This window comes from Mus caroli, unplaced genomic scaffold (assembly GCF_978045245.1).
Source record: "Mus caroli unplaced genomic scaffold, Mus_caroli_1 scaffold_11, whole genome shotgun sequence".
NCBI classification, from domain to species: Eukaryota; Metazoa; Chordata; class Mammalia; order Rodentia; family Muridae; genus Mus; species Mus caroli.
The window spans coordinates 69945509-69970309 of NW_028227266.1; the positions used below are offsets into that span (position 1 = coordinate 69945509).

Below are 24801 nucleotides of genomic sequence, written 5' to 3' on the forward strand. Positions count from 1 at the left end.
AGAGCACACAGAAAAGGCTGTGCGTGACTGAGCTTCCTAGGTACAGTCAGTCTTCCAGTTGTACAGCCATCCCCTTCATGAGAGGTAAGGCTAGAAGGTCAGGAAGACAAGAGAGAGAAGTACCCAAGACCATGTTGACTGCAAGCTCAGGCTGGGATGGGCTTCCCACAGTCTCACCTCTGTTGTCCTCACTTACAGAGTCTTCATGAGTAGCTAGGCTTACTGACTCAGCAAATGTGACTGAAAATTATACACATAGACTCACACACGCATACACATATGCACACATACATACACACACACACATGCATAGAGCTCCTGGACTGACATGTTCAGCCTGGTGAGGAAGACCCACAGCTGGTAAGCAAGAACGGGCTGAGAGTTATGGGCAGAGCACAGTGGGATGGGAGGAGAAGAGGCCAAGCTCTGTGGGAAGAGTGGGAGAGAAAGCTCACTTCTCAGAGGAGGTGCCCAGAGGGAGGTCTGAGAGGAGTTTATCAAGTAAGCCAAGAGAGGACAGCCTTGCCAGGCAAATGAAGCAGTTTGTCCAAAGACCCAGAGGAGGTTCCAGGAAAGCCATGTGGTTTTGTGGGGGCTCTGGTAGTAGATGGGGAGTGGTGAGGATCGTGGGAACAAAGGCCAGAAACATATATTGATTTCCATAATCTGCCTTTTGCAGACAGTGCTTTGAAATTGCTGTTACCATAGGAAAGTTGCCTTGTTTTTTTCTGTTTCCTTCTGGTGAAAACTGAAGAGGTTAATATGGTTTGTTTCTTGGTATTTCAGGACAAAATGCCCACTTGGTGTATTTCTTGCCATTCCTATTTCCATCTCATCCGGAACCAGCAAGTGCAGCTCTGAGAACTTTGAAGGAAGGGGGAGGAAGCAGGGTCAGTGACTTGGGGTTCAGTTTAAGACATGAACATATGCTAGAGAAAGTTGGCATCTTCAGAAGGTGGGCTGAGATCTTTTGTACAGGTCTGTTCCATTTCTTAAAAGGCACCTTACCTCTGAGAAGGGACCTACTTTTATTAAGGTAAATAATTTATGAAAAATCTTATCCAACTTCAGAAACTGTAGAGAGCAAAAACACCTTGTATAAAAATGGCCTTGAAAAAGCCTTTTGTGTTCTTTTGTTGTTGTTCTGGATAACAAATTATTTTCTTTGTTGAGAGCCAAATTACCTTCCCTTTGCTGCCACATTGCTGTGAACAGAATTCTGGAGTGCTGCGGCTCTCCACTCCTCGTATCAATCTTGAAGTCTATTCAAACAAGGATGGGAGGCAGAGCTGGCCTGTGCCAGCAATCCTGCTGAGAATTAGCCCAGTTTCACATGTGTGTGGGAAGCCCCACTCACCACCCGTGCCTGCTTGGGGGACAGAGATAGAGCTGGAGTCTCTGCAGGGAGTGTGGCCTTAGGAAACAACGTGATAGGACACTATCGCTTACTCTTTCATAAAGAGGGCTGTGTGGGGAAACTCAAAACAGACCCGCTTTTCTACTGCTCTGAGCAGCTGTGGTGCTCTGGGAAACACTACTTCTGCTCCTTATGGCTAGAAAAAACAGTCTCTGAGTGAGTACAGGCCCCAGGAGTCCCATCTGTCCTTTTAACTCCAGTTAACCAGCGTGTTAAGGGACGAATTCGCTGCTTGGGCTGAGCTTTCATTCTTCAGTGGAAGAGGCCGAGACCAGGGAAAGCGAAGGAGCAGTTTCAGACTGAACAGACTGAAGTTGGTTAGGTAGCAGGGCCGCTTTATAGTAGTGCCCAGGAATCTTCTCTGCTCTCTTCTCTCCTCTCCTCTCCTCTCCTCTCCTCTCCTCTCCTCTCCTCTCCTCTCCTCTCCTCTCCTCTCCTCTCCTCTCCTCTCCTCTCCTCTCCCCTCCCCTCCCCTCCCCTCCCCTCCCCTCCCCTCCCCTCCCCTCCCCTCCCCTCCCCTCCCCTCCCCTCCCCTCCCCTCCCCTCCCCTCCCCTCCCCTCCCCTCCCCTCCCCTCCCCTCCCCTTCCTTTAAGACAGTCTCACTTTGTAACTCTGGCTGGTCCAGAACTAGCTATATGGACCAGACTGCTTTTAAACACAGAGTGCCTCTGCTTCTTGAGTGCTGGCTTTGAAAGTGTGGGCCATCAGAAGCCTATGACTTCTGATCCTTAGGAACCAAACTACTCCACAGACCTACGTCCCGTTGTACTCAGCCAGGCATGTCATTCCATGTGGGATGGGAGTGGTAGGAGGGTGCTGCAGAACCTTTTCACATCGCAAACGATGGTGGCCTGAAGCCAGGGTCTTATGATTTCTATTATTACCATATACAAGACTTTGTTTCCCAAACTCGGAGTTTTCTCTTTTCATCTGCACATTGCCTATTTCTTTCAAATGGGAATGAATGGCTTTCGTACAGTTTGCCCATTATCTTGACCCTTAAGACTCCCTTATCCACCATGCACTTCCTACCTTCTGGACATGTAGGAAAGAGTATATAGAATGGAGAACCACACCCAAACTGCCCCCCCCCCCCACTAAGAAATGGTAGTCAACCTCAGGGATATTTGTCTTATGCCTTCAATCACTCTTTCCTAGACTTTCTAATCCTGTAGGTTTGGTCTGACACCTTCCCAAGGAATTGCATATGTAATGCTTTAGCTTGGTTCGCATGGCTTGCAGACAGATTAGCACAGGTTCTTTCTGGAGTTTAATCATACCACTTTCCCCTTCATTGGGGTTGCATTGATTGTTTTCCCTTTGTGGTGAGGGTAATAAGGACCACTTCCTCTTTGGGGTCACTTAACATCTCTCCAATCCAGGGAAGTTTCATGAGTTGGCAGTATTATTTGTGAAAGAGAATTTGGCCTTTAAACTAAATGTCATGGGTAGGCATATAATGCCTAACTGTACAATTAATGAAGACTTTTGCATCCTTGCCCTGTTTCACAGGTGAAGATCAGAGTAGCCTGACTGGGTTGGTTTTAGTGAAGAACTCTAAATGTTAAAGTACCTCTATGCTTTAATCTATTTGGATCTAGTATCAAATTAGAACCTATTTGAGTCTAGTATTAAATTAGACCCAGCTTTTTCAAAGTGCACTGCAGAACCAGCCACACTTGTTGAATACCTTCTAGGTTTACATGGGAGTCTTTCTAGCTGCAAGTTCCTTGTTGGCGAGGGACTAAGCCAGCCTTGCCCCTGGCAGGGAGGAGAACTCTGAGAAGGTGCCGGATGCTGGAGGTCTGGGAGCAGGATTTTTAGAATTGTTATGTTCTGAGACCACTCCAGATGGAAGCGCTCCTCTCATTGCTACCAAATCCGTCTCTCTTGAGCTTTGTCTACAGACAAAGAGGGAAGGCATTATTCATCTCACATTTGCCCTGCAGTATTTATCATAAATAATCTTGGTTTCTAAGGGAAGGCTGGCACAGGAAAAAATATTCGCTGATGAACATGGACTGTATAGTAACCGTCGCCATGAAAATAATCACTGCACAGTGTACCTAATGGCAAAACCTGACACCTCACAAAACAGCCCGATGGTCCATTCGTCCCTGATGAATGTCAGGGTGTGAAGCTTAAAGAAAAGCAGTGCCAGTGGGGCTGGTGCTTTCTTTACTGTCCCTGGGCATGCCCTTATTCAACATCTTGCTCAGTGTAAAATCCATGGCTTCTCCTTGGTGCAGCTCCTTTCTTAGATTCAGGATCTGCTCTTTTCCCTCCCCATCAGCTTGTGGTAGAGTGGTAAGATTTGCTGGTTTGTGACACACATTGCACACTGCACTTTTTTTTCCAGCTTTTAGGAACTTTATTTTCCTCCCACCTTTTCCCCTCTGCTCAGGTGTCTGCAGAGGAGCTCAGGACCATTCAGTGGTGGCTCCAACCCACTCAGTGGCCTGCGCTGTGGGAGCTGCTGTGCTGGCCAGCCCTCAGTGACTGGCTGTGCACTCCAGTCTTCCGTGGGGAACTGCTGGATGGACACAGAGGTCACCTGCACACCCCCAGACCAATCGGACACCTCAGGCTGAGCAGTCTCTTCTTCCTGAAATTCCTCCTTTGTCACAGCCTTTCAGCAGCAGCCTGCTTCTCCTTCTCAGTCTCCTCTGGGTCTCTGTAGAAGGAAAGATCAGGCATAACGTCTCATGGGCGCTCATGGGACATAGTACCTCCCGTGCACAGTACTTTGTGGGCCAGCATGCCCCACACCAGACACACTGAATGAGCTCCCCTTTGCTCCATGAGTTAGCACTTAATCCATATAGGACAGAGGAGAATCTGTACTCACGGCATCCTTTGGTGACATAGAAAAGGAGGCAAAACAAAGGACAGAAGAGAGAGGTTTGGATGAGCCCTCAGGCTTGGACCTACAGTCAACCTGTCACTAACCAGCTACATAACCTGGTAATTAATGTTCACTAGTTTCTAATTCTTAAATCTGTTGTTCTCTAGAATGAGATAATACATCCTGCAGGGGGTTTGTGGGCAGCATACATGAGTTAGGACATGTAAATGTCTGCCCTAGACTCACGCCATAAATGGCACGTTCATGAATTCCAGTAACTGTCTTCTGTAACAATTCAGTTATTTATCTTTCATGAATTTAGATTGAAGACCCAAGCACATTGAAATTCCTCACAAGAGGAAGCAGGCACAGATGGCCAAGTCTTTAGGGACTCCTCAGAGGTGCTGGCATGGAGTCTAGAGTGGCTAGTTCATGAATTGCCCATAGATAGGTTTCTTGCTGTTCCTGGTGTCTCAGGTTCTAGTCACCATTTCTACCTCACACTGTTGTCCATCCCACCAAAGGGCCAGAGACTGCTTTGTGTCTGTGTGTTTTCTTCTCAGAGGAGAGAGAAAACATGCTTGCTTGTCTGGAAGCATGATGTTTACTAAGCCCATCTTCCTTATTTGTGTAGAGATAGAAGAGATCTAAGCTAGAAGGACAGCAAAGGACAACCTTGGCTAGTAAAACAAAGCTGGTTCATTAATATTCGGGACCTGATTTTAGCATTTTCTACACCTTGATGAGAAACATATTTGTGCAAATCAAGAAACTGATTCCCTTCCCTGAAAGAGATATCCCTTCTCTGAAAACAACAAATGTAACAATTCGGTTATCTATCTCCCAAGACTGTAGAATGTGCCCACATCAATTACAAAGAGTGTGGAGACCCTCTTATGAGGAAGCAGGTTGAACTTCCTCATAAGCAGTCACAAGTGGCCAAGTCTTCAGGGACTCCTCAGAGGTGCATCTGGGGAGACCTGCATTGGAAAGTCTGGTGGTTCCTACTCTTGCAGCCACCTGGCTATGTCTGCATTAAAGTTGGAAGAACAGGCCCTCCTTGCTCCTCAGCCCTGTACATAGTTAGGATATATGGGCACTTCAATGTGCTAGACTGGGTTCTAAGAGTCATCTGTGTTATGTTACTGTATCTCGGCACATCTAAAATCTAACACACATTGTATTTTTATCTCCATTTACAGAGGAGGAAACCAAAGCTCAGAAAGCTGACTAAATTTCTCAAAATCCCACAGTTGAGTATAAAGGCAATGAAAACTCCAGGTAGTCTAGCTGGAAGCCTTTTCTCTTTACTATGCCTCTCCACTGCCTAAGAATTCATTATCCTGCTGCAAAGTCTCAGTAAAGAAGCCAAAGCTTTCTAAAAGTTTTTTTTAAACAGTAGAACTCTATACAAGTGACATTTCTCAGCACAGGCCCAAACTGCTGTATAGGCTACATGACAGCTCAGCGTTTTCCATGAAGTGACCTGTGCTCTCCAGTGTGATACCCTGTTTTGCAGGTGAATTCTCTGAGGCCATCACTGAGGTTTAGTTTATGCACAGGGATCCATCCGGGACCTCTGCCAAAGGGAAGATGACTCACAGCACAAACTTGACAGCTTAGCCACCCACACTGGGTATGGTGGGGCACGTATGGCACTGGAGAGAGGTCTCTGTGCTGGACAGGGCCTTTATACTCCTGCTGCTATCAGTGAGTGGGAGTAGGCCATCCCCAGAGAGTGTCAGCCCTGCTTAGGCAGACCCTGAGTGGTCTTCTGAAAGCACGCTCTGCCCCTGGGGCAGCATGTTCTCTCTTGAGCAGAGCCTCTAAGCAGCACATCCCTGTTTCCATTCGCACATTCAGTCTCATCATTGACTGGTATCTACTTAGTGTCAAGCGTTTTTTTGTTTGTTTGTTTGTTTGTTTGTTTTAACTGCCTCTTGGTCACTAGAATTCTAGATAAATAAGCATTTGCAGTATCACAGAGGCAAAGGTAATTTTGCTTTTGCTTTTGGTATGGTGGCTTTCAGGTGGGGTCACTTGGCCTTTTACCCCTAGAAGCTAGAGTTCCAAGGAAAAAGCCATAATGTGATGGAAAAATCTTTAGTGATGTGTTGCTTACCATTTGTCTCTAACAAAACCTTCTAGCCCATGTCTTCCATGATGAGAGGAAAGCTTTCTTCCCCTGCTCTTCAGCGTGGCCTTCAACTGTGCTCAGCTACCTATGCTTTGTCCTCCCAAGTTGACCATAACAGTTATCCCTTGGGATTCTTTTGCCTTTAGCATGTCCTGTTGTTCCTGGAGCTGGCTCTGACTCTGACTGCAGCAGTCCAGGGTGTGTCAGCCCTCTTTGCCTTCCCTTCTTTCAGGTTGGAAAGCTTATTCAAGAAGCAGCTGGAAGAAGTAACCTGAAGAGAGTGACCCTGGAACTTGGAGGGAAGAGCCCTAATATTATTTTTGCAGATGCTGACTGTAAGTGGCCCACAGATCTCACCCATGTCCTAGGATGCCACCCTTCACCTTCCTCTTCTGTGTGTCTTCTCTACACAGACTATGCAGAGTGGTATCTTTGAAGTAAAGGGCATCCCAATACTCTGAGGAGAAAACCATTTAATATGGGAGAAAGAACACCTAGCCAACCACTGAACAGTTTAGGGCCATTTCCACTTTGATGTTGTAGAAGGGGTAGAAAAGTGAATGTTTGGCCATTAATATGTATTGGAAAGAGCAATATTCTATGACTCTGGCACCTCAAATAGTCTTTGCCTGGATTCAAGAGATCTGAAACTTCTCAACTGGGTCTAGTGGCTGGTGAGTTATCAGTCAACTAAACACCGCTTCCAGTGTACTGGCTACATTTTCCCAAACCAATGCCAGTTCCTCTTCTTATCCATGCTAGCTCTTTCCCCTTGCTCCTGGAACTTTGGGTGGGACAAACCTTACAGAAACACAGATTGATAACCTAGGAAACACTCCCAGAAGGATACCTCCTAGTCTGTGCTCTTATCTTGAAAACCTCTCCAGAATGAAATTCCCAAACCCTTCATTGACTCCTTTTCTGCCTCACGCGTTTCCAGCAGCACTCTTCCTCAGTTCTCACCGGGAGAGCTTAGGAGAAAGAAGTTGGACTGGCTGGACCATGTCCCACCTTGGGGTTTGCTGAGTTTGCCTTTAGCCTCCTATGAAGATTAGAGATCTTGGGGTAGAGAGATAGCATGTGCTGCTCTTCAGTGGCCCTGAGTTCCCTTCTTAGCATCTATGTCAGGTGGCTCACAACTGTCTGTAGCTCAGGCTTCAGTGTACCTGCATGCAGACAGAAACACCCACACATAATTAAAAAATAAATCTCAAAAAAGTCAGAGGTCTTGCACCTCTTCTTCTTGAGGAGTAGGCAGTCTGCTGTCACACTAGTGATCCAGTCGGTCATCTAGCAACCAGCCCACAGATTGATCAATATTATCCAGAACTGTAAGACATCAGAAAGCAGGGGGAAAGAATTATCACACTGCTGTTGAACAATTCCATATTTAGAGGAGATGTAGTACCTGCAAATAATCACTGCTGTTATAGTTTAATCACCAAAATTATAAGTAAACTTGCAAGATCCAGTTGACAACAAGTCCTATTCTATACATTTTGGGTAGTCCACTGGCCAAATGTATAGAATATATGTTTACTTTTCCAATCACTATCCTAAGCTTAAAAGGCAATATTAAAGCTCTGATTTCTGATTTTCCTTAAAGCTGGAAAGGTTTGGAAGCCCTGACATTCATGCATGCTAAGAGTCACTCTGGTGGCTCTGCTCATCTCTATTGCATTTCTTGATCACAAGGAAGATTCAGTTATCATCCTGGGTCTTTTGTATAGTGAAATTTAAATTTTCTGTTATAAGTGATGAGGGCTGGTCCTTCTGTGTTTGCAGAAACAAGAAAGAGGCTCAGTGGCGTGAGGTTGTTCAGGTTCGCATAGCAAGTATTGTTTGGTTCAACACCATTGGATTGTGTTCTCAGCCCAGGGCTACTCACTGGCATAGGCTGTGATGAGCAGGGCCTCACATTCGGGTCTTTGGAGTGGTGAGGAAGGTGGCTCCCTAGGCAGGCCAGGCCACAGGCAAGGCTGTGTTGAGGACACGGATGCTTCCTCTTGTAGTGGACTACGCTGTGGAGCAGGCTCACCAGGGTGTGTTCTTCAACCAAGGCCAGTGCTGCACTGCAGGGTCTCGCATCTTTGTGGAAGAATCCATCTATGAGGAATTTGTGAAAAGAAGTGTGGAAAGGGCCAAGAGGCGCATTGTGGGGAGCCCCTTTGATCCCACAACTGAGCAGGGTCCTCAGGTAAGAAATCAAAGGGATTACCCTTGTATAATGTAATCTGAGCTGGCTAGTACACTTTGTGCTAATAGGACCCAGCGAAAACAACCTCTTCCACTTTCAACAGCCTTCTTATCTTCATAGTTGAAAATGTAGGCACTGGGGTGCATTATATTTATATTATTAAACATAGCCTCCAAAGAACTATGGCCTCAGAATTACATAAGATATATTTTAAACTTGAAGGGGGTGATTAAGCAGGAAGATCTCTCTGGGCATAGCAGGGTAGATCTTAATAATGTAGCCCCACCCCCGGCCTCCTAGCCACTTGTCAGATGCTCTGGTCAGGAAGGCAGACAGGTGGACATCTCCCTCTCAGACTTTTTTCCTCCCAGCCAACTGCCCACAGATCTCTCTGCTGTCTTCAGTAGTCTGTAGCACACAGGAATGGAGAGTTGGCTGACTTCTCTTACTCCGACTGTGTTGTACCCATAGTACAGTGGAGACATCACAAATGCACCTCCCGAGCAGCCAGGAGCTGCACATTGGAGCATGTTGGGCTATCTATAGCCATCAGGATAGGTTCCCAGACCTGTGGTTTTAATCTAGGCAGGGCCAGAATTTGCAGGGTTTTGTAGGAACCAGCTCTCATGTGAATCACTGAGCATGGGCTTTCTAGCAAAGGAAACCACATCTCAGTCTGGGGACCTCTGGTGAGAAGATTGATGCTCTCGCTAAGAAAACCTGGGTGAATAGAGTTTCTTACATCATTCACCATAATGACTGAACGGCAACTTCAGTGTTGGCTTCTGTTTCCAACCAGGAATCTTGCCCTTAGGAAATTTAATTCACTTCTCTAAAGACAAAACAGGAATGCCTCTAAAGATAAACCCAATAGTGACTTAAGGCAGTGCTACTGAGAGAGGCTGTGTGTAAGTCACTGTTTTTGTCTTTTTAATGTTAATATATGGCTTGCTTAATTGTTCATCTGGATAGGTGTGTCCTTTATAAGACTATATAAAGAAGTATAAGTATCCTTTATAGACACTGTGAGTGATCATTAAGCCAGGCCTCTAGCATTCTGATACGTTTGAAAGTCTTGACCTGGTATTTCAAGTTAGGCAGACATCAGAGTTCTTTGGATTCCTCCTCTGTAAAGTGCAACCACATAAACTTTCCACCTTTTCTTTCTTCAAAATGTAGTAGATAGTATCAATTTCATATGATCTGGCTGGATGCAGTGACCTTTGGGGAAGAAAATCACACAAAGGGGTTCATGAGAATGTCAATTTCCCCTGCAGATCGATAAGAAACAATACAACAAGGTCCTGGAGCTCATCCAGAGCGGTGTGGCTGAGGGCGCCAAGCTGGAGTGCGGAGGCAAAGGACTGGGAAGGAAGGGCTTCTTCATTGAGCCCACCGTGTTCTCCAACGTCACTGATGACATGCGGATTGCCAAGGAGGAGGTGAGGGATTGCGGGCGTTCTTAGGAAAGCCACACCTTTCCCGGGGTTTCCAGAGCGTTTGGGTGTAATCAAGCTTAACGACTTTTCATCTTTCCGTTTTACGTTTTACATACACTATTTGTTGCAGATCTTTGGTCCTGTTCAAGAGATTCTGAGGTTTAAGACTATGGATGAAGTTATCGAAAGAGCCAATAACTCAGACTTTGGACTTGTGGCTGCCGTCTTCACTAATGACATCAACAAGGCTCTCATGGTATCCTCTGCAATGCAAGCTGGGACAGTTTGGTAAGACTTATAGCCACTGGTCATGGATGTAAGGAAGCCTGTGCTCACACTTCAGTACAGTCACTAAATACTAACCTAACCGTATTTCAAAGAGAGGAGAGGCAGTGAGTCCAGTGAGCATGGTCAGACTCTTGCAGGGCCTTTCTTGGCCATGTTACCTTATGGCAGATGGTGGTGGAAGAAGAGGCCACACGGCCAGACTGAAGCCTGAGAGCAAGATTCAGGAGCGGGGCTTGTTCTTAGAGCAGTTTCCTCTTGTAGGAACTTCCCTGGCTTCTAGGGCAGCTCCCCAGGGAGTAAGGAACCCTCACCAGGTTCCACCTTTCTCCAGCATCACTACTCTGGGGACAAAGCTGTCAACACATTAGCCCTCAAGGGACAAACGACATGAAAACTGTGACAGTGGGTTACAATTCTCAGGAGCCAGGGTAACAGAGAAGGGTCCTCTGCAAAGATGGGGAAAACAGAAGGCAGCCAGACCTCAATCTGAGAAAGTTCTCATTAACAAGGCCAGAAAAATCAAATATTATGAATTCTTCACTTTGAAAAAAAAGTTTCTCAAAGAAATACAACAGTTGGGTTATTTCTATGAGGTGAGATTCCTATTAACAGTACTATTTTCTTCTTTTAGGATCAATTGTTACAATGCCTTAAATGCGCAGAGCCCCTTTGGGGGGTTCAAGATGTCTGGAAATGGGAGAGAAATGTAAGTGTCAGAGATTCTGGTGTCTACATTGATGGGTTGTGTCAACACAGAGAGTGCGGACAAAACAGTGTACATCACCTCCATACCTCCACTCACAAGCTTTGTTTATGCTGTTGAGGCAGGGTCTCATTCTGCAGCTTAGAAAGACCTGGAACTTTGTAGTATCAGCTGACCTCAAACTTACAGTAATCCTCCTGCCTCTGCCTTCTGAGTGCTGAGATTAGAGGTGTGAGCTACCATACCCAGCTTAATCTAACATTTTACTGAACATAAACTCATATAAGCTGATTATCACTTGGTACTAAAGTGAGCAAGACGCAGCTCCCTCACGCTCACAGTAGACAGAGAATAGATCCAGGATTCATCTTGTAAGATGGAGGACAAGCTCCATGTTGTCTGGTGAGAGCAGAGAAGACCCCACCCCAGGAGCACACTATTGCAGTGTTCGGGGCTGGCACTCAGCAGCTGCCTCGCCAGGGCCCAGGTCTTGCTGCAGGAACATTTCACGGTGTCATTACAGCTTCAGAAACCTCGGGTTGGTACTCTAAAGGGTTTCTGTAAAGCCGGGATGGTGTTACATTCATCCTCCAGAACAAGGTCGCTAGAGCTCTGAGCTCCACGCTTGTCAGACTCCCATGACTCCAATGCCTACAAGGGGCTAACTCCTGGCTGCCATTCCTTTTGTGCCCATCCGGGTCATTTGTTTGTACCACCTGCTCATCCCTATAGATCCTCTAAAGTTGGGACTGTGGGATTAGAACATGGGTCTGGGGAGAGGGGAGTTGCTGTAGATATAAATTGAACACATCTCAAGGTCTTCCAGGGAAATTGCTTGGAACCTGAGGAGATATCAGAGTTTTGAAGGCTAAGGTGCCTAGCATATAGTTGTCTTGGCAGAGCCCAGTGGAGAAGATGAATAGAAGAGTTCTGTATTAACAGTAGCGGGTGTTACTTAAGTCACTTGGACCGCTACAACACAACCACCTTCTGGCAGTGTAAACATTAGGAACTTACTGCTCATGGTTCTGGGAACTATGTCCAAGGTCAAGGTGCTGGTAGATTTGGTGTCTAGGAAGGGCTCATTTCTCACAGATGGCACTTACCATGTCCTCGTGAAGTTCAGAGGAAAGGAAGTATGCTGGAACCTATCCTAGCAGGGCTCTGATCCCATTTGTTAGGGTGGAGCCCTCATGACTTAATCAGTTCCCAATGGTCTGGCCCACTTGTTAATGCTATCACATCGTGCAGTAGGTTCCAACATACACATTTTAGGGTAACACAAATAGCTGGACCTCAGCAGCTGCCTTCAGCTAAGTAGCTGTTGTTTATCTGGCTTTGTGCTAACTTCTTTCCTCACATTATCCTATTTGATTTTTGCAGTGGTATAGATGAACTTCCCTTAACGTGCTAAAGAGCTCAGGAGTAGAGCGCTCAAGACTTATCCCATCTCACAGCTAGGATGTGTCAGGTCTGACTTTCAATTCTAAGCCTCAGAGGTTTTAGATAGATAATGACTTATGATAGCCAGCCATGGAGGCCTAGGGACCCAGAACAGAGATTCTTCTGAACAGGCTTCAAAGCTAACAGAGTTGCCCCGAGATGCTGATGACCTGTGAGATGCTGATGACCTGTGAGATGCTGATGACCTGTAGAAACATAGCAGAAGTAAACTAGACCAGAGACTCAGTGCAGACTTCAATATAAATTGATTGGTTTTGAATGACATCCATTGAATGAGTAGTGGCCAGGGGCTCCCTCATCTGACACCCTCATTTGAAAGTCCAGCTGTGTCTCCGTTTGAAAGGAGCGGCTCTATTTTCTGAATCCTGTGGCTTACAAGAAGGAACATTACCCAGACCCCTTCCTTCCACTATTACTGAATGACTTTCTAAAAGCAAGGGGTTGACTCACAATCTACTAACCAGCAAAGCACTGGGCTGGGCCTGCGGGGACTGCAGCACATTAATTAGGGCTCTTAGACCGCTGTTGGATAAATGAAATGTACAACATTGCAGGGATCAGAGGGGCCCCAGGAAAGATGCTGATGGGAAGGAGAAGCTCAGGAATGAGGGACATTGTTGTGAAAGTCTGGGCAGTGTTCACCGTGGTCTTGCATGGGGCTTTGGATTGGCCTTTTAAGGAGGGGAGAAGCTGATCAGAGAGAGAATGTTCTTTTGAGCTTGGAGGGCAAAGCAAGGTAGTGGAGGTGGAGCACGAGCAGAAGCACACTGGTAAAGATAGGAAGCTGTCTGTGGGATGTGCAGGGACCCCATTAAATATGAAGGGGGATCCACAGACATCACAGACTGCAGCTGGTGTCTTCTAGCCTCTCAGCAGGGAGCTGTCTGCATGGATCAGCTCCGAGGCTAAGAGTAGTTTGTGAAATCATGTTGCTTAGATGCAAATCTTGGCACTTCTGCTTCCTAGCTCTGTAACTTTCAGTCTTCCTCAGTCTTGATGTCCTTCTCTACAGATGAAAGATGAAAATAGTTACAGCACCTCCCTAGGAGTGGTGCTTTTTGGTATGTTAGGATTAAGTAGATAACATGTACTAGCGGTGCCTGGAAAGCCTTCAGAGAGAGAAGCAGCCAATGGTGATCAGAGAGGGGGCTGCGAGGAGGATGGCTCTTCTTAAGTTGCTTAAGGGGCATGTAACTTCCTCCCTCCCAGCCATGGTGCCAGCTCTTCTACGCTCCCGTGCACCTGGCCTTGCTCTCCACACTTGTCTTCCAGCCAGCGCTGTAACCCACCTGGAACCTCGTTCTCACAGGAGCTTCTATTCTGTCTGCTGCCTAAAGCCTTCCTGCACACAGGACCTCTTCTCACACATGGCCCTAACTCTGCCCGCACTCCTGAGACTGCACTCCTCTCGCTCTCTCATTTCCTGCCGCTGTGGCTTTCCTCCCCAGTCTCTCTGAAGTGTTATTGGGACAGTCACTGGTCTCAGAACACTGTGCTCATTCAGTGTTTTGCTACAGATCATTAACATGGTGAATCACCAGTATAAAATAAACTTGTAATAACTGGCCTGCGGGTAATGGGGTCCAGTCCCGTGCTATCCCGTCCCTCATCAGAAGCAGGCCCTGACGGATTGGGATTTTTGGTGATATGTGAATCTGGTCTCTTCCCAGAAGAAATGTTCCTTTGCTAGGAAGTTGTTTGGAGGCACAGTTTGGCTCTGTCAAACCGTATATAACAAACCATATATAACAATGGTCAAGGAATCCTGAAGAGCAGCTTCTCTCTCCATAGAGACATGGTGGTGGTATGGCCCTCCCCCTGCAGTTACAAAATAATGATGGATGGTCCTCTCTGATGAGACTGATTGCACTGAGTCAAGGTTTCGCAACCTTTTTTCTATTTGTGAGCCCTTTTGCCTCAGAAACTTTTGAAACTTTCAGTATGTAGGTATGCTAAATAGGCATATAATCCAAATATTTTCTGATAATCAATCATAAAGAAATTTCTTATAAAATAATTATTTGGAATCTATATAATTATACTATTTGTTAAAAGATGAAACTTTGCATATTAATGAGATAGACATGCTTGTTTATTTTTATATAAAGAACTAAGTTTGCTGGATATTTGATGCTATAGGACAAAGAGCATCTTCAACACTTTTCAGAGCTGAGAGCACTGACCCACAGAGATGTGGACTGCCTCCTAGCAGGAACATGTTTAGGGCTGTCTCAGAAATTACTGGAAATTCTATCCCAGTCCAAAGCCAAAATTTATTTGATAAATGTTTATCAAACTCCAATAGCAATTTTTAAAATCAAGCATTCTAACAATGCGTTCTAATGATGTACTTACTTGCCACTCACAGGCTGAGGAAGGGGAGAGGAAATATTAAAAGCCTTTATTTTCCATAAAAAATATGTTTTTATAAGGAACCTTGTATACCCAGTATGCACGTGGTTCAAAGCACAACCCTGGCCTCATGCCAGCAGTCTGAACCTCAGCTGAGATGCTGAGCTGGTAGATAGCAGGATGGCATGCATGGTACCAAGTGTGTGCTATGTGTTCAGACCAAGCAAGTACACACGAAGCCACAGATGGGGCACGGGCAAGCAAATCCTGGAATGCCCAGATATCTTACGGATTTGAGTTTGAGTTACAATTTGACCACTGAGGATTCAGAAACCCCTCACTGTTACCAACCGTTTCCTGACCCTGTTCACTGTACAAACTCCTCCTGGCCACAGTTTAAGATGCCGCAATGTAAATAACCTCATTCTCGGTCTCCACTTGCTCCCAAAACATGTTTTCTCTGTTTTAATGAGTACTGGAAATAGTTTAAATAAAAGACCCTGCTCTGCCTTCCATCTAGTGTGATGGGCTCCAGAAAACCCACTTAACCTTCCCATTTGGGAAGGCTTCTTTGTTTCACATCCCAGAGTCTCCACGCCCACACCAACGTGGTGCAGAGAAGGAATCTTCCAGAAACAAGCTCCAAGGAAGGCTGACTGTCTAGCCTCAGTTTCTCCCTGGAGCTGCATGAGGGCTGCCCACTACGGGTTATCTGATATGCCCTCCCCCTTGTGCCCAGGTCAGAGGTTAGAAGGGTACTCATCAGTGCTGCCTGCCCAAAAGCTTCCATCCATTGTCTGTCCTTCTGTTCCTGCCTCATTTCAGTCTGTGTGTGAAAGGCAGGGAAATATAAGCTCCAAAGTCATGCTGAACTAAAGGGATGGAGAGAGAACTATAAACAGTAACATCCTAGACAGAAAGGATTAGGACTGCAAGAGTGAGAATAGTGTAGAGCTGCTGTGCAGTCAAGCTTCTCAAGTCACACACATGTGCGCGCACACACACACACACACACAGCATGCATGTGATCAGAAGTCATCTGTGATCTAAGGGGTTGGGATTGTGAAATACGCTCATCTTAGGACCCACTCTCAGAGACTAGTTGAGTAGCTCTGGGCCAGAGCCTGGGATCTTCATGTTCTAATAAGTTTCTGGAATGATGCTGGTGCAGCTGGTGTGGGGACCTCATTCAGAAAATTGTTATACCAAGCCCAGTAGAAGCACAAGGAAATACACCCTAAACAGAAATCCAAGGATTCCTAAAATGGTTTGCTGGGTGCCGCTAAAAATCTAGCATCTCCTCTTTATCTCTGGGTATGCCCTGTTTCTTTATCTCAGTGACTGACCTATTCTGCTGAGAAGCAGACTGGGAGCTTCTCGGGATCTCTGTGCCCTGTGGCAGTGTGCAGTGACAACAGTGGGCACACGGGTGGAGGTACTCAAGGAAGGACCTGGCTCTTGAGCAGTGAGGTTCTTCCTTGTTAACTATGCATCTAGAAGTGCCACAGACATTAACTGGAGTGAAAAGATTTGAGAGAAAGACCCTAGATTAATATGGTGATGTTGCCAAAGAATCTAAACTTCAAATAGTTTAGAGTCCCTTGAACAGTCTTCTCAAAGAGTGGGCAGAATGACCAGCTCTGCCCTTCATCCTTCCCCAGATGTACAGAAACAGAAACTTTTGGTGTGGGGAGGGTCAAAACCCCACAGTGTAGTCATGGTCCTTGGATTATAACTATATATGTATGAATGCTGGGGCTCAGGAACTGCCACAGGGGAGGTGACTGGGCACCAAGAGGACAGGGATAGCCTAGTGGACCCTTCATCCAGCTTAGAAGAGCCACTGTTTCTCTGTCCATTGACGCCAGGATTCTGTTTCTGCCCCATGGTGCCCCTGTTCCACCACTCTGAGACATCTTACCAGCCCTCTTTGATACCCTGGGCCCATGGTAGCCCTTTGACTATAGATTTGAGACACCTCCTTTGCCTCTAACCAGTCTGTGTATCTATATCCCTGCCAGAGAATGGGCAAGGACCCTCCAACTAGTAAGGCTACCCATGGTTTCACACATACAAACACAGTGGGAGACAGTGGGCACAGTTAAATGCAGCCATAGTGACTGATACGTTTATCTTATAGACCCTTCCCCAGTACTTCTCACAGCTCAGCAACCATAATCTCCAAGAAAGTCTGCTTCAGGATGTGCGCAAGTGCGTGCATAAGGAAATCACTGCCACCAGGAAGCACAAAATGTCCTGATGAGACACATTCCAAATTGCCTTAGGACAGGAAAAAATCCAGGGAACTCTAGAGTGAGCTGGTGATAGACACCCAGGGCTTGGGTAGAGCTAGTGAGGATATGGCTAATGAGACCCAGTTTACTCATCTCCAACGGCCCGGACAGTGATGGTGTGCTTGCAGAGTTTGCTTTGTTGACTCTTGTATCCCAGGAGGCCCTTGTCAACTTGGGTGTGGTACCCAGAAGAGCTACTGGCAATGCTGTTGGAGCTGTGGGTAGGGCCATGGGAGCCCAAAAGGAAAAGGATGGGCCACTGCTCTAGGTATTATTCGTACAAGCCAGCTGTAGGAACTGTGTCTTCTGTGGCCCACTGGTGCAGAAGACAGCGTTCTCACTCGCCTTTCACATACAGACACAATTCTGAGTGGTCCTCCTTCTGACAGAGACAGTGGCCACGGGGTAGAACTGACAAAGGAGCTGTAGAGCAAAAGTCTTCTTCCACCCTCTCACCACCTCCTCTCCCTCTGTGTCCTTAATGTGCTAGGAAGTGTGGCCAGCTCACAGTTTTAGGGAGGTCGGAAAGTCAGATGAGTGAGCTCAGCTCCATAGGGACAGAAGTGCCGTGGCAGAAGTGACCCTAGCAGACCCTTCCTCTGAGCCGCACTCACCTGCAAGGTACTTGGGCAGCAGGTTACTTGGCTTTGCTTGCCCGAGCCCAGCAGTGACTTCTCAGTAAAAGCTTCCTGACAACCCTTGACCTGCCGCCAGCCACAATCCCAAAGGGGAAGTAACAAAGGAGACTCTAAGGTCTAATGGTCTCCTCAGTTATTTCTTAAATCTTCCTATCAGCTTTATGAGGCCATAGTAGGGAGTAGTTGTCAGGACCGTATTGAAGGTGGTGCTGCTGGTTTCTTTTCTCATACAGTAGGCCTTTGGCTATCCTGCCCATCCCCATTTAGGAAGTGGAAGGAGTGAGAAACTGAATTTTGCAAACTGGTAAGGATTCTAAGACTTTGCTCTGAGAGGCAGAGACCAGGCCTCTAGGCAGGCTATCAGCACAGGGTGAGGACATGGGAAGTCTACAGAGGCTGGAGCAGGTGTCTGCAGAGTGGTCCTGGGGGACCAGCACTCCCAGAAGGTGGAACTGTGGCCCAGGTGTTGGCAGGCCTTGGGTCTGGTTTTTTTTCACTTCCATGGTGCTCAGCTGTGAGCCATCCTGCCTTGGCTAAGCCCAGGCCTGACTCTCAGAGTACCAAGGACTCTCTTCCTTTCTGCAATGTGCTCTGAAAACAAGGGGGCCTTTAAGGAAGGGCACTTGCCCATGAGAGGGCAGCTCTCTGCTCTGAGGAGGGCTTTGCTGTTTGTCCACTAAGAGTTTGTGCACAGAGCCCCATGACCTTCTGCTCAGAGCTGACAGCTTCACCCTTTCAAGGGTGCCACCACAGCTCTGGCACAATCCCCTGGGACATTAATGTCTGACTCTGCTCATTATTTGTTTCAGGGGTGAGTTTGGCTTACGGGAGTATTCAGAAGTAAAGACCGTGACGGTGAAGATCCCCCAGAAGAACTCCTAAGAGGCTGAGGCTGAAGGTGAAGGCACTGCTGACCCCCTGCTTTCCCTGTAGAGCCCAGCTCTGAGGAGTACAGAGTTGAGCCCAGCCCTTCTCTAAATGTTGACTTGATGACAGAGCAGGCAGATCACAGCACCTTGACCCAGGCCAGCATGGCAGGGTTTAGAGACACTCTGGAAGGAGTCGCCTTCATGATACCAAATACTGGGGACATGGCGGAAGTAGGGGAGCACTTGGCACAGCCAGTGTTGCTGTGAGGAGCGTGGGATGGAGTGAGAGAGCTTCAGCAATTGATGCCTTTGTCACAGAGAGCTTTCCTAGAGGAAAGGTTGTCTTGGCGCTGTCTTCATGTTCCTCCTTCCAGTTTCTGCCCACTCCTCACTCCTCCCTCTTCCAGGGAGACCTCAGCTGAGCTCATTTAGGGCAGATGTTTGGGCCGGGAACAATTTTCCAAGGTTTTGCAGCCAAATTACCATTTCATGTTATCCATTTCTTCAAAGCAAAACATGAAATGGTTTTAGTTAGAGCCAGGGCAGACTAAAAATGCCAGGAGCTGGTACACTGCAGATGTTCTAAGAGGTGGGGATGTAGTATAGTCCTTTTCTGACTTCCATAAATAACACAGCAAAAAGATGTGGATGAGGAAGATGGAGGTTATCTTGTGTTATTCCAGCTTCTGAGCTTGCTGCAGTTTGGTGTGTGTATGTGGGGTGTGTGTGTGTAGATCAGTGGTTCTCAACCTGTGGGTCATGACCCACAATTAGTAGGGGAGGTATCAAATGACCCTTTCATACGGGTCACCTAAGACCATTGGAAAACACAGATATTTACATTGATATTCATAAAAGTAGCAAAATTACAGTTATGAACTAGTAACAAAAATACTTTTTTGTTTTTTTGTTTTTTCGAGACAGGGTTTCTCTGTGTAGCCCTGGCTGTCCTGGAACTCATTTTGTAGACCAGGCTGGCCTCAAACTCAGAAATCCACCTGCCTCTGCCTCCCAAGTGCTGGGATTAAAGGTGTGTGCCACCACCGCCTGGCACAAAAATACTTTTATAGTTAGGTAGGGGTCTCTACAACTACACTAAAGAATCTGTATGAGGAACTGCGTGCATTAAAGGGTCGCCACATTAGGAAGTTGAGAGGTGCTGGCTTAGACAGTGATGGAGGTCACAGGTTAGCACGTGTAGTTTACAGCTCCTGAACTTACTGCATGGTTTAGAGTCAGAGTCTCTCCCTCCCCGAGTCTTCCTTCCTCCCACCCTTCCCCCCTCCCTCTCCCTCTTCCTCCTTTCCATTCCCTTCCATTCCCTCCTCTCCTCTCCTCTCCTCTCCCCTCCCCTCCCCTCCTCTCTCTCTCTTTCTCTCTCTCTCTCTCTCTCTCTCTCTCTCTCTCTCTCTCTCTCTGTGTGTGTGTAAAATTCTTGATTATTCTAGAATAAAGAAAGAACCACAGCCCTTGTTTTCATTGATGAGTGAGATATTTTCCAAAGTTCATCTTAGGACCAACTAAAATTGCTCAGGTAGGCTCAGCAAGCTGGTGATGCCAGAGACCTTGCAAAACTGCCTGTTTCCAAGGCTGGCTGACATGTCTTGAGAAGTGAGTGATTGCTGGAGTCAGGACCACAGCCTCTTCTGCATCCTTGTCCCCACTGGGCCAGCAGCTGCTGGTTTAGTGCTATGGCTGTCCTGGCCCACTATGCCTAGGTCACCTGCCTGAAATCTGCTGTCCATGTGTTTGGAAAGTGTGGGCCGGCCTGATGATTCCCTTCTCTGTTGCAGAGCCCCGGTGTGCCAAGACTGCCACGTTTCTCCCGGCCTCCTCAGTCATACCCCATGGTCCCCTCGTCCATTCACCACTCTTGCCTCACAACAAGTGAGCTTCAGCCTGCAGAGGGGAAGGTGTGAAGCAAGCCTGATTCTCCTTCCCTCCAACCCCACCCTTCCCTCTGCCTTCCAATGAACCCCACTTGGTGTGGGCAGCACTGGCTTCCTTCCCTTCTCTGCTGAGCTGCCAAATTGAAGCCAGTCTCTAACCTGGGTGAATACCATTTATTTAAAAATGCCAAACATAACCTAGGTGTAGAATATGGTCATGTATCTATCGCCTTCTCTATTTAATAGTTTTCTGCTTTCTAACCAAACCAGTTTTCAGTTTTCTATTTATAACCTGCCTGTCCACGATGTTTTTAAGCAAGCTCTCCATACTGTTACTGACAGAGCCCTGACAGTGGCTTTGAGTCCTTCCGGCAGGCTCTCTGTTCTTCCTGCAGTGCACCCATGTGAACACACAATTAACCAGCTAGCTCCCTTCAACCCACAGCATAGAATGTGAAAATGAAGATTTATGCCCTTTAATTTACTTCAAAAGAAACCTTGTGCTAGCAATAAAGCATTTATATTGTGTACACCTTGGGACTGTTTGTGTTTGTGAGTCTGTCCCACTGAGCCTAATTTTTTGTCTTTTCTTCTTAACTGGGAGTTGTGGCGGAGGAGGGGGTTGTTCTTATGTGACTGAGCAGACGTCTGAGGGTATAGAATACATTAAGGTTAAACAAACAAACGTGTGCTCTGACACTACTTAAAACGTGTGTGTTTACAGTTTTCTGTGGCACATAAACCACAGGCAGATGTGAAGCCTGAGGTTTCAGGAAGAAACCGCAAAGGAATCTGTTAGGTGGACTCACGAGCCCTGAGCTCAGCATCAGGTTCCTGCTGCTGGGCATTTATTTCCCAGTAGCTTCACTCACTCACCGGAGGGAATAAACTCAAAGGCCGAGGAGCTGATGAGATATGTCTGCAGCTGTTCGTGGGACTGCACTGTTGTCTAGAGCTTACGGACACTCTCTGCTCTCAGTGTCCAGCCTTTACTTATTGAATTTTTTTTTCAGTGTTAAAAGTCAAATTTATTACAATAGCAAGTGTCATGATTCAAAATGCCAGTTAAATGATCAAGTATCTAAATAGTTTTTCTAATGTAAATACTAGAAATGACAACGCTAACAATTCTATTTGTACACAAAATATTAAAAACATAATGTCACGCACAAGGCCAAAATGTAACATTGCACACTGTCCTCTGTCCATTCACCTGCTGGTCCCAGGGTCACACCAGCCCTGGTCCGGATGCTGATTCCTTGGACCACAAGCCTCAAGGGAGAGTGCTCTGAACACTCATTAGCGAGCAGCATCAACGCTTAAACACCGCTGATGGCATCCTGATTAGGTGTTTGTAGTTCTCACTTCCTTCTCCCAGTAGGCTCCAGATTAAAAAGATGAGCTAGAAAAGCTGTTTATAAGAACCAAAATGATGTGGATCCCTGTATTTCCTGTGGAGGTGACCTCAAGTTCAATATCAAGGATGAAAAGTGCACCAGCGTGTAACTTCAGTGACTCCCTCCCCTCTGCTCACTCTTGCCTCATACCCTTCAGGAGACCCACCACCAAGAGCAAACCAAATGCTGCATGGGGGATGGGAGGCACCATAGTGGGACAGGGAAGCCCAGGCTCTTGAAGGAACATTTCCAAGAATTGCCTAATCTGCCCTGCACTTAAAGCAGGGACCATTTCCAGCCCAGTTTCCATTCCTACACCCCAGAGGAGCTTTTTTGGTTATTTTGTAACTTATTCTGAGCCATCAGCCACTGCCTTTTAGATGATGTTAGGACTTATCTGTTCCTAAGAACAGGTCCCCCAAATTTGAGGAACAACACAAGTATTATAGACTTGAACATGTTAGAAACATCTAAAGTCTCAACTCATTCACAAGAGGGGGCAGGTGATTTTTTTTTTTTTTTTTTTTTGTAAATGAGCATGCAACACCCAGAGAGGGCAAGTGGCTGTGCCACAGAGAAGACAGGGGAGCTATGATGCTTATTCCTCTACAACAAACCTTTGCACGCGTCAATATGCATGTGCCAAGTGGGCAGTCTCATCAAAGGTACCCAGTCTGGTGGGAGCTTCTGATCCTGCATCCCCAGTAGGCCCTGAGCAGATGCTAATGCTTAAAAGGCTTGAAATTTTTATGTCTGCTGTTGTTGTTGTTGTGTGTATGCATGCATGTGTGGTGTGGGGGCAGGAATGCACATGCCAGATTACAGGTGGAGGTCTGAGGACCACTTGGTGGAGTTGGTTTTTCCCTTCCCCATAGGCCTGTGGGATCAAAGTCAGGCCATCAGACTTAAATGACAAGCACTTTTGCCCACTGAGCTGGAATCAGCCTCCAAGTGGAGTTTTCAGGGAACAGGATCACACTTAGGATCTGCACACCCCTCACTCCCAATTCTTGGAATCTCTGTCTAGGTTCTGGTTAAGAGAGACTAAAGGTGAACCAATGAATCTGCCCAAAGCAAACCTGACTGTGGCCAGAGATGTTCTGCTGTGATTTGCTGTAGTCCTTCACAGGAACCGTGGTGTTTACAGAATGGAGCCCCTTTGTTGAGGATCAGATGTAAGGCAAGGCTTCTATGAATCAGGATTCACATTGAGTAGATGAAGCAAGAAAAGGGCCTAGGGTAGTGAGTCCTTTATAACACCATTACTCTGGGGCATGGGGGGGGGGCGTGTGTGTGTGTGTGTGTGTGTGTGTGTGTGTTGTACTGAATGGATGAGGTTAGTGTAAGAGAATAGTTTTGATGGAAGCAAAAACCTACAGCAACAGAGGTGAGACCAAACTTGGCAAGACTAATAGATGGGTTGACCAGGCACACCCAGCATAATGGCAGCAGGCCCACCCAGAGGATCTGGAAGAGGGTTTCCTATAGATTGACAGCAGCAGAAGTCAGAGAAAGAGACAGTCTGACACAAGACTAGTGTGGGTCATGAGGATGGAGAGGATGGGAAGAAAGAAGCTACCAGCACTTGAATGAATCTGAAACAAGATGATAATTGCTGTTTCAGAGTCACATCAAAAGGGAGAGAAATGGACACCGCCCCAGAAACTGAAACAGATCAAAATTGTGGGGTGAGATCTTGACTTAGGCTTTGGACATGGACATACATTGTGGTTGATTCAGAGATAAACAGATAGAACTTACGAGCAGGGATTGGAGAGAAGGAATTGGAATTTGCTTGGGTGACTCTCTATAGCCTAAATTTGGAAGACTGACACCAGGTATACACAGCATGAAACAATGGCCAAGGAGGAAGCACTTGGTGCAATAGCCAGAGGCTGTGGCCAGAAAAGCAGCATGTGAGAAAAGCCTTCTCACCCCACTCTGTGCTCTGTGATTCTTCCTCAGATGGTCACCACGTCAGACACTGACAAGGGTGATGGACAGGCAGGGAAGCTGGTTGTACCCGTTGTCTTGCAGATCTTATGACATAAAGTAACTTGGCCAGGGCTGGTGAGATGGCTCAGTGGGTAAGAGCACCCGACTGCTCTTCCGAAGGTCCAGAGTTCAAATCCCAGCAACCACATGGTGGCTCAAAACCATCCGTAACGAAATCTGACTCCCTCTTCTGGTGTGTATGAAGACAGCTGCAGTATACTTACATATAATAAGTAAATAAATAAATAAATAATTTTAAAAAAAAGTAACTTGGCCAACAAGGACTTTACCATCTCATGAGCCCCTTCCCCAAGGTGGTACAGCTTTTTTAACTTTGCTCCATCCCAACCTGGCAACTTTGCCCATAGTAGTAGCTGAGTGCCACTGTGGCAGAGTGGGTGGAGCAGCACTGTGTCAGAGGGGGTTAGAGGCAGATAAGAAGGAACTAGAAAGATGGATCAGTGAAGTGCCTGTCTCATAAACATGAGGCCCTGAGCTCTCTGATGTTGTGGCATGGGCCATGTGTGGAAACAGTACCAGAAGTTGCTGCTGTAAGTGCCCAGCAAGAAGGAACTGGAGCAAATTAAGCATCAGTTAGACACATCTGTCTGAAATCATAGAAGGTGTCTTCCTAGGGCCCCAGAAATCTTGCCTTTGGCTGCAGGTGTGGTAGGGCCTGGAGAACTGTCCAGCCAGGAGTGCTGGAGTTGGTCTGCTCCAAACACTGAATCTGAGGCCACAAATGCATCTCTAAACACAGACCAAGGAGACCATGCTGAAAAGAAAGTAAGCCATCTGGTATAACCAATGGATCTCTAAATTGACTTAAGATCCTCTCATCAAGAGGAAAACATTGCCAGGTACTGGGAATCTAGC

At 46.7% G+C, this 24801-nt stretch overlaps 1 protein-coding gene across 1 annotated transcript in view; it reads left to right on the forward strand.

Annotated features, from left to right (window-relative positions):
• Aldh1a2 (aldehyde dehydrogenase 1 family member A2) overlaps nucleotides 1-21070 on the forward strand; it is an 80001-nt gene extending 58931 nt beyond the window's left edge. The window contains exons 8-14 of the mRNA XM_021171467.3: nucleotides 6633-6735; nucleotides 8413-8597; nucleotides 9875-10039; nucleotides 10167-10324; nucleotides 10956-11030; nucleotides 18585-18673; nucleotides 20438-21070. Coding sequence (XP_021027126.1) covers nucleotides 6633-6735; nucleotides 8413-8597; nucleotides 9875-10039; nucleotides 10167-10324; nucleotides 10956-11030; nucleotides 18585-18657 — 759 coding nt within the window. The 3' untranslated portion in view covers nucleotides 18658-18673; nucleotides 20438-21070. The remainder of the gene's footprint in view (nucleotides 1-6632; nucleotides 6736-8412; nucleotides 8598-9874; nucleotides 10040-10166; nucleotides 10325-10955; nucleotides 11031-18584; nucleotides 18674-20437) is intronic.
• Nucleotides 21071-24801: the final 3731 nt, after the last annotated feature.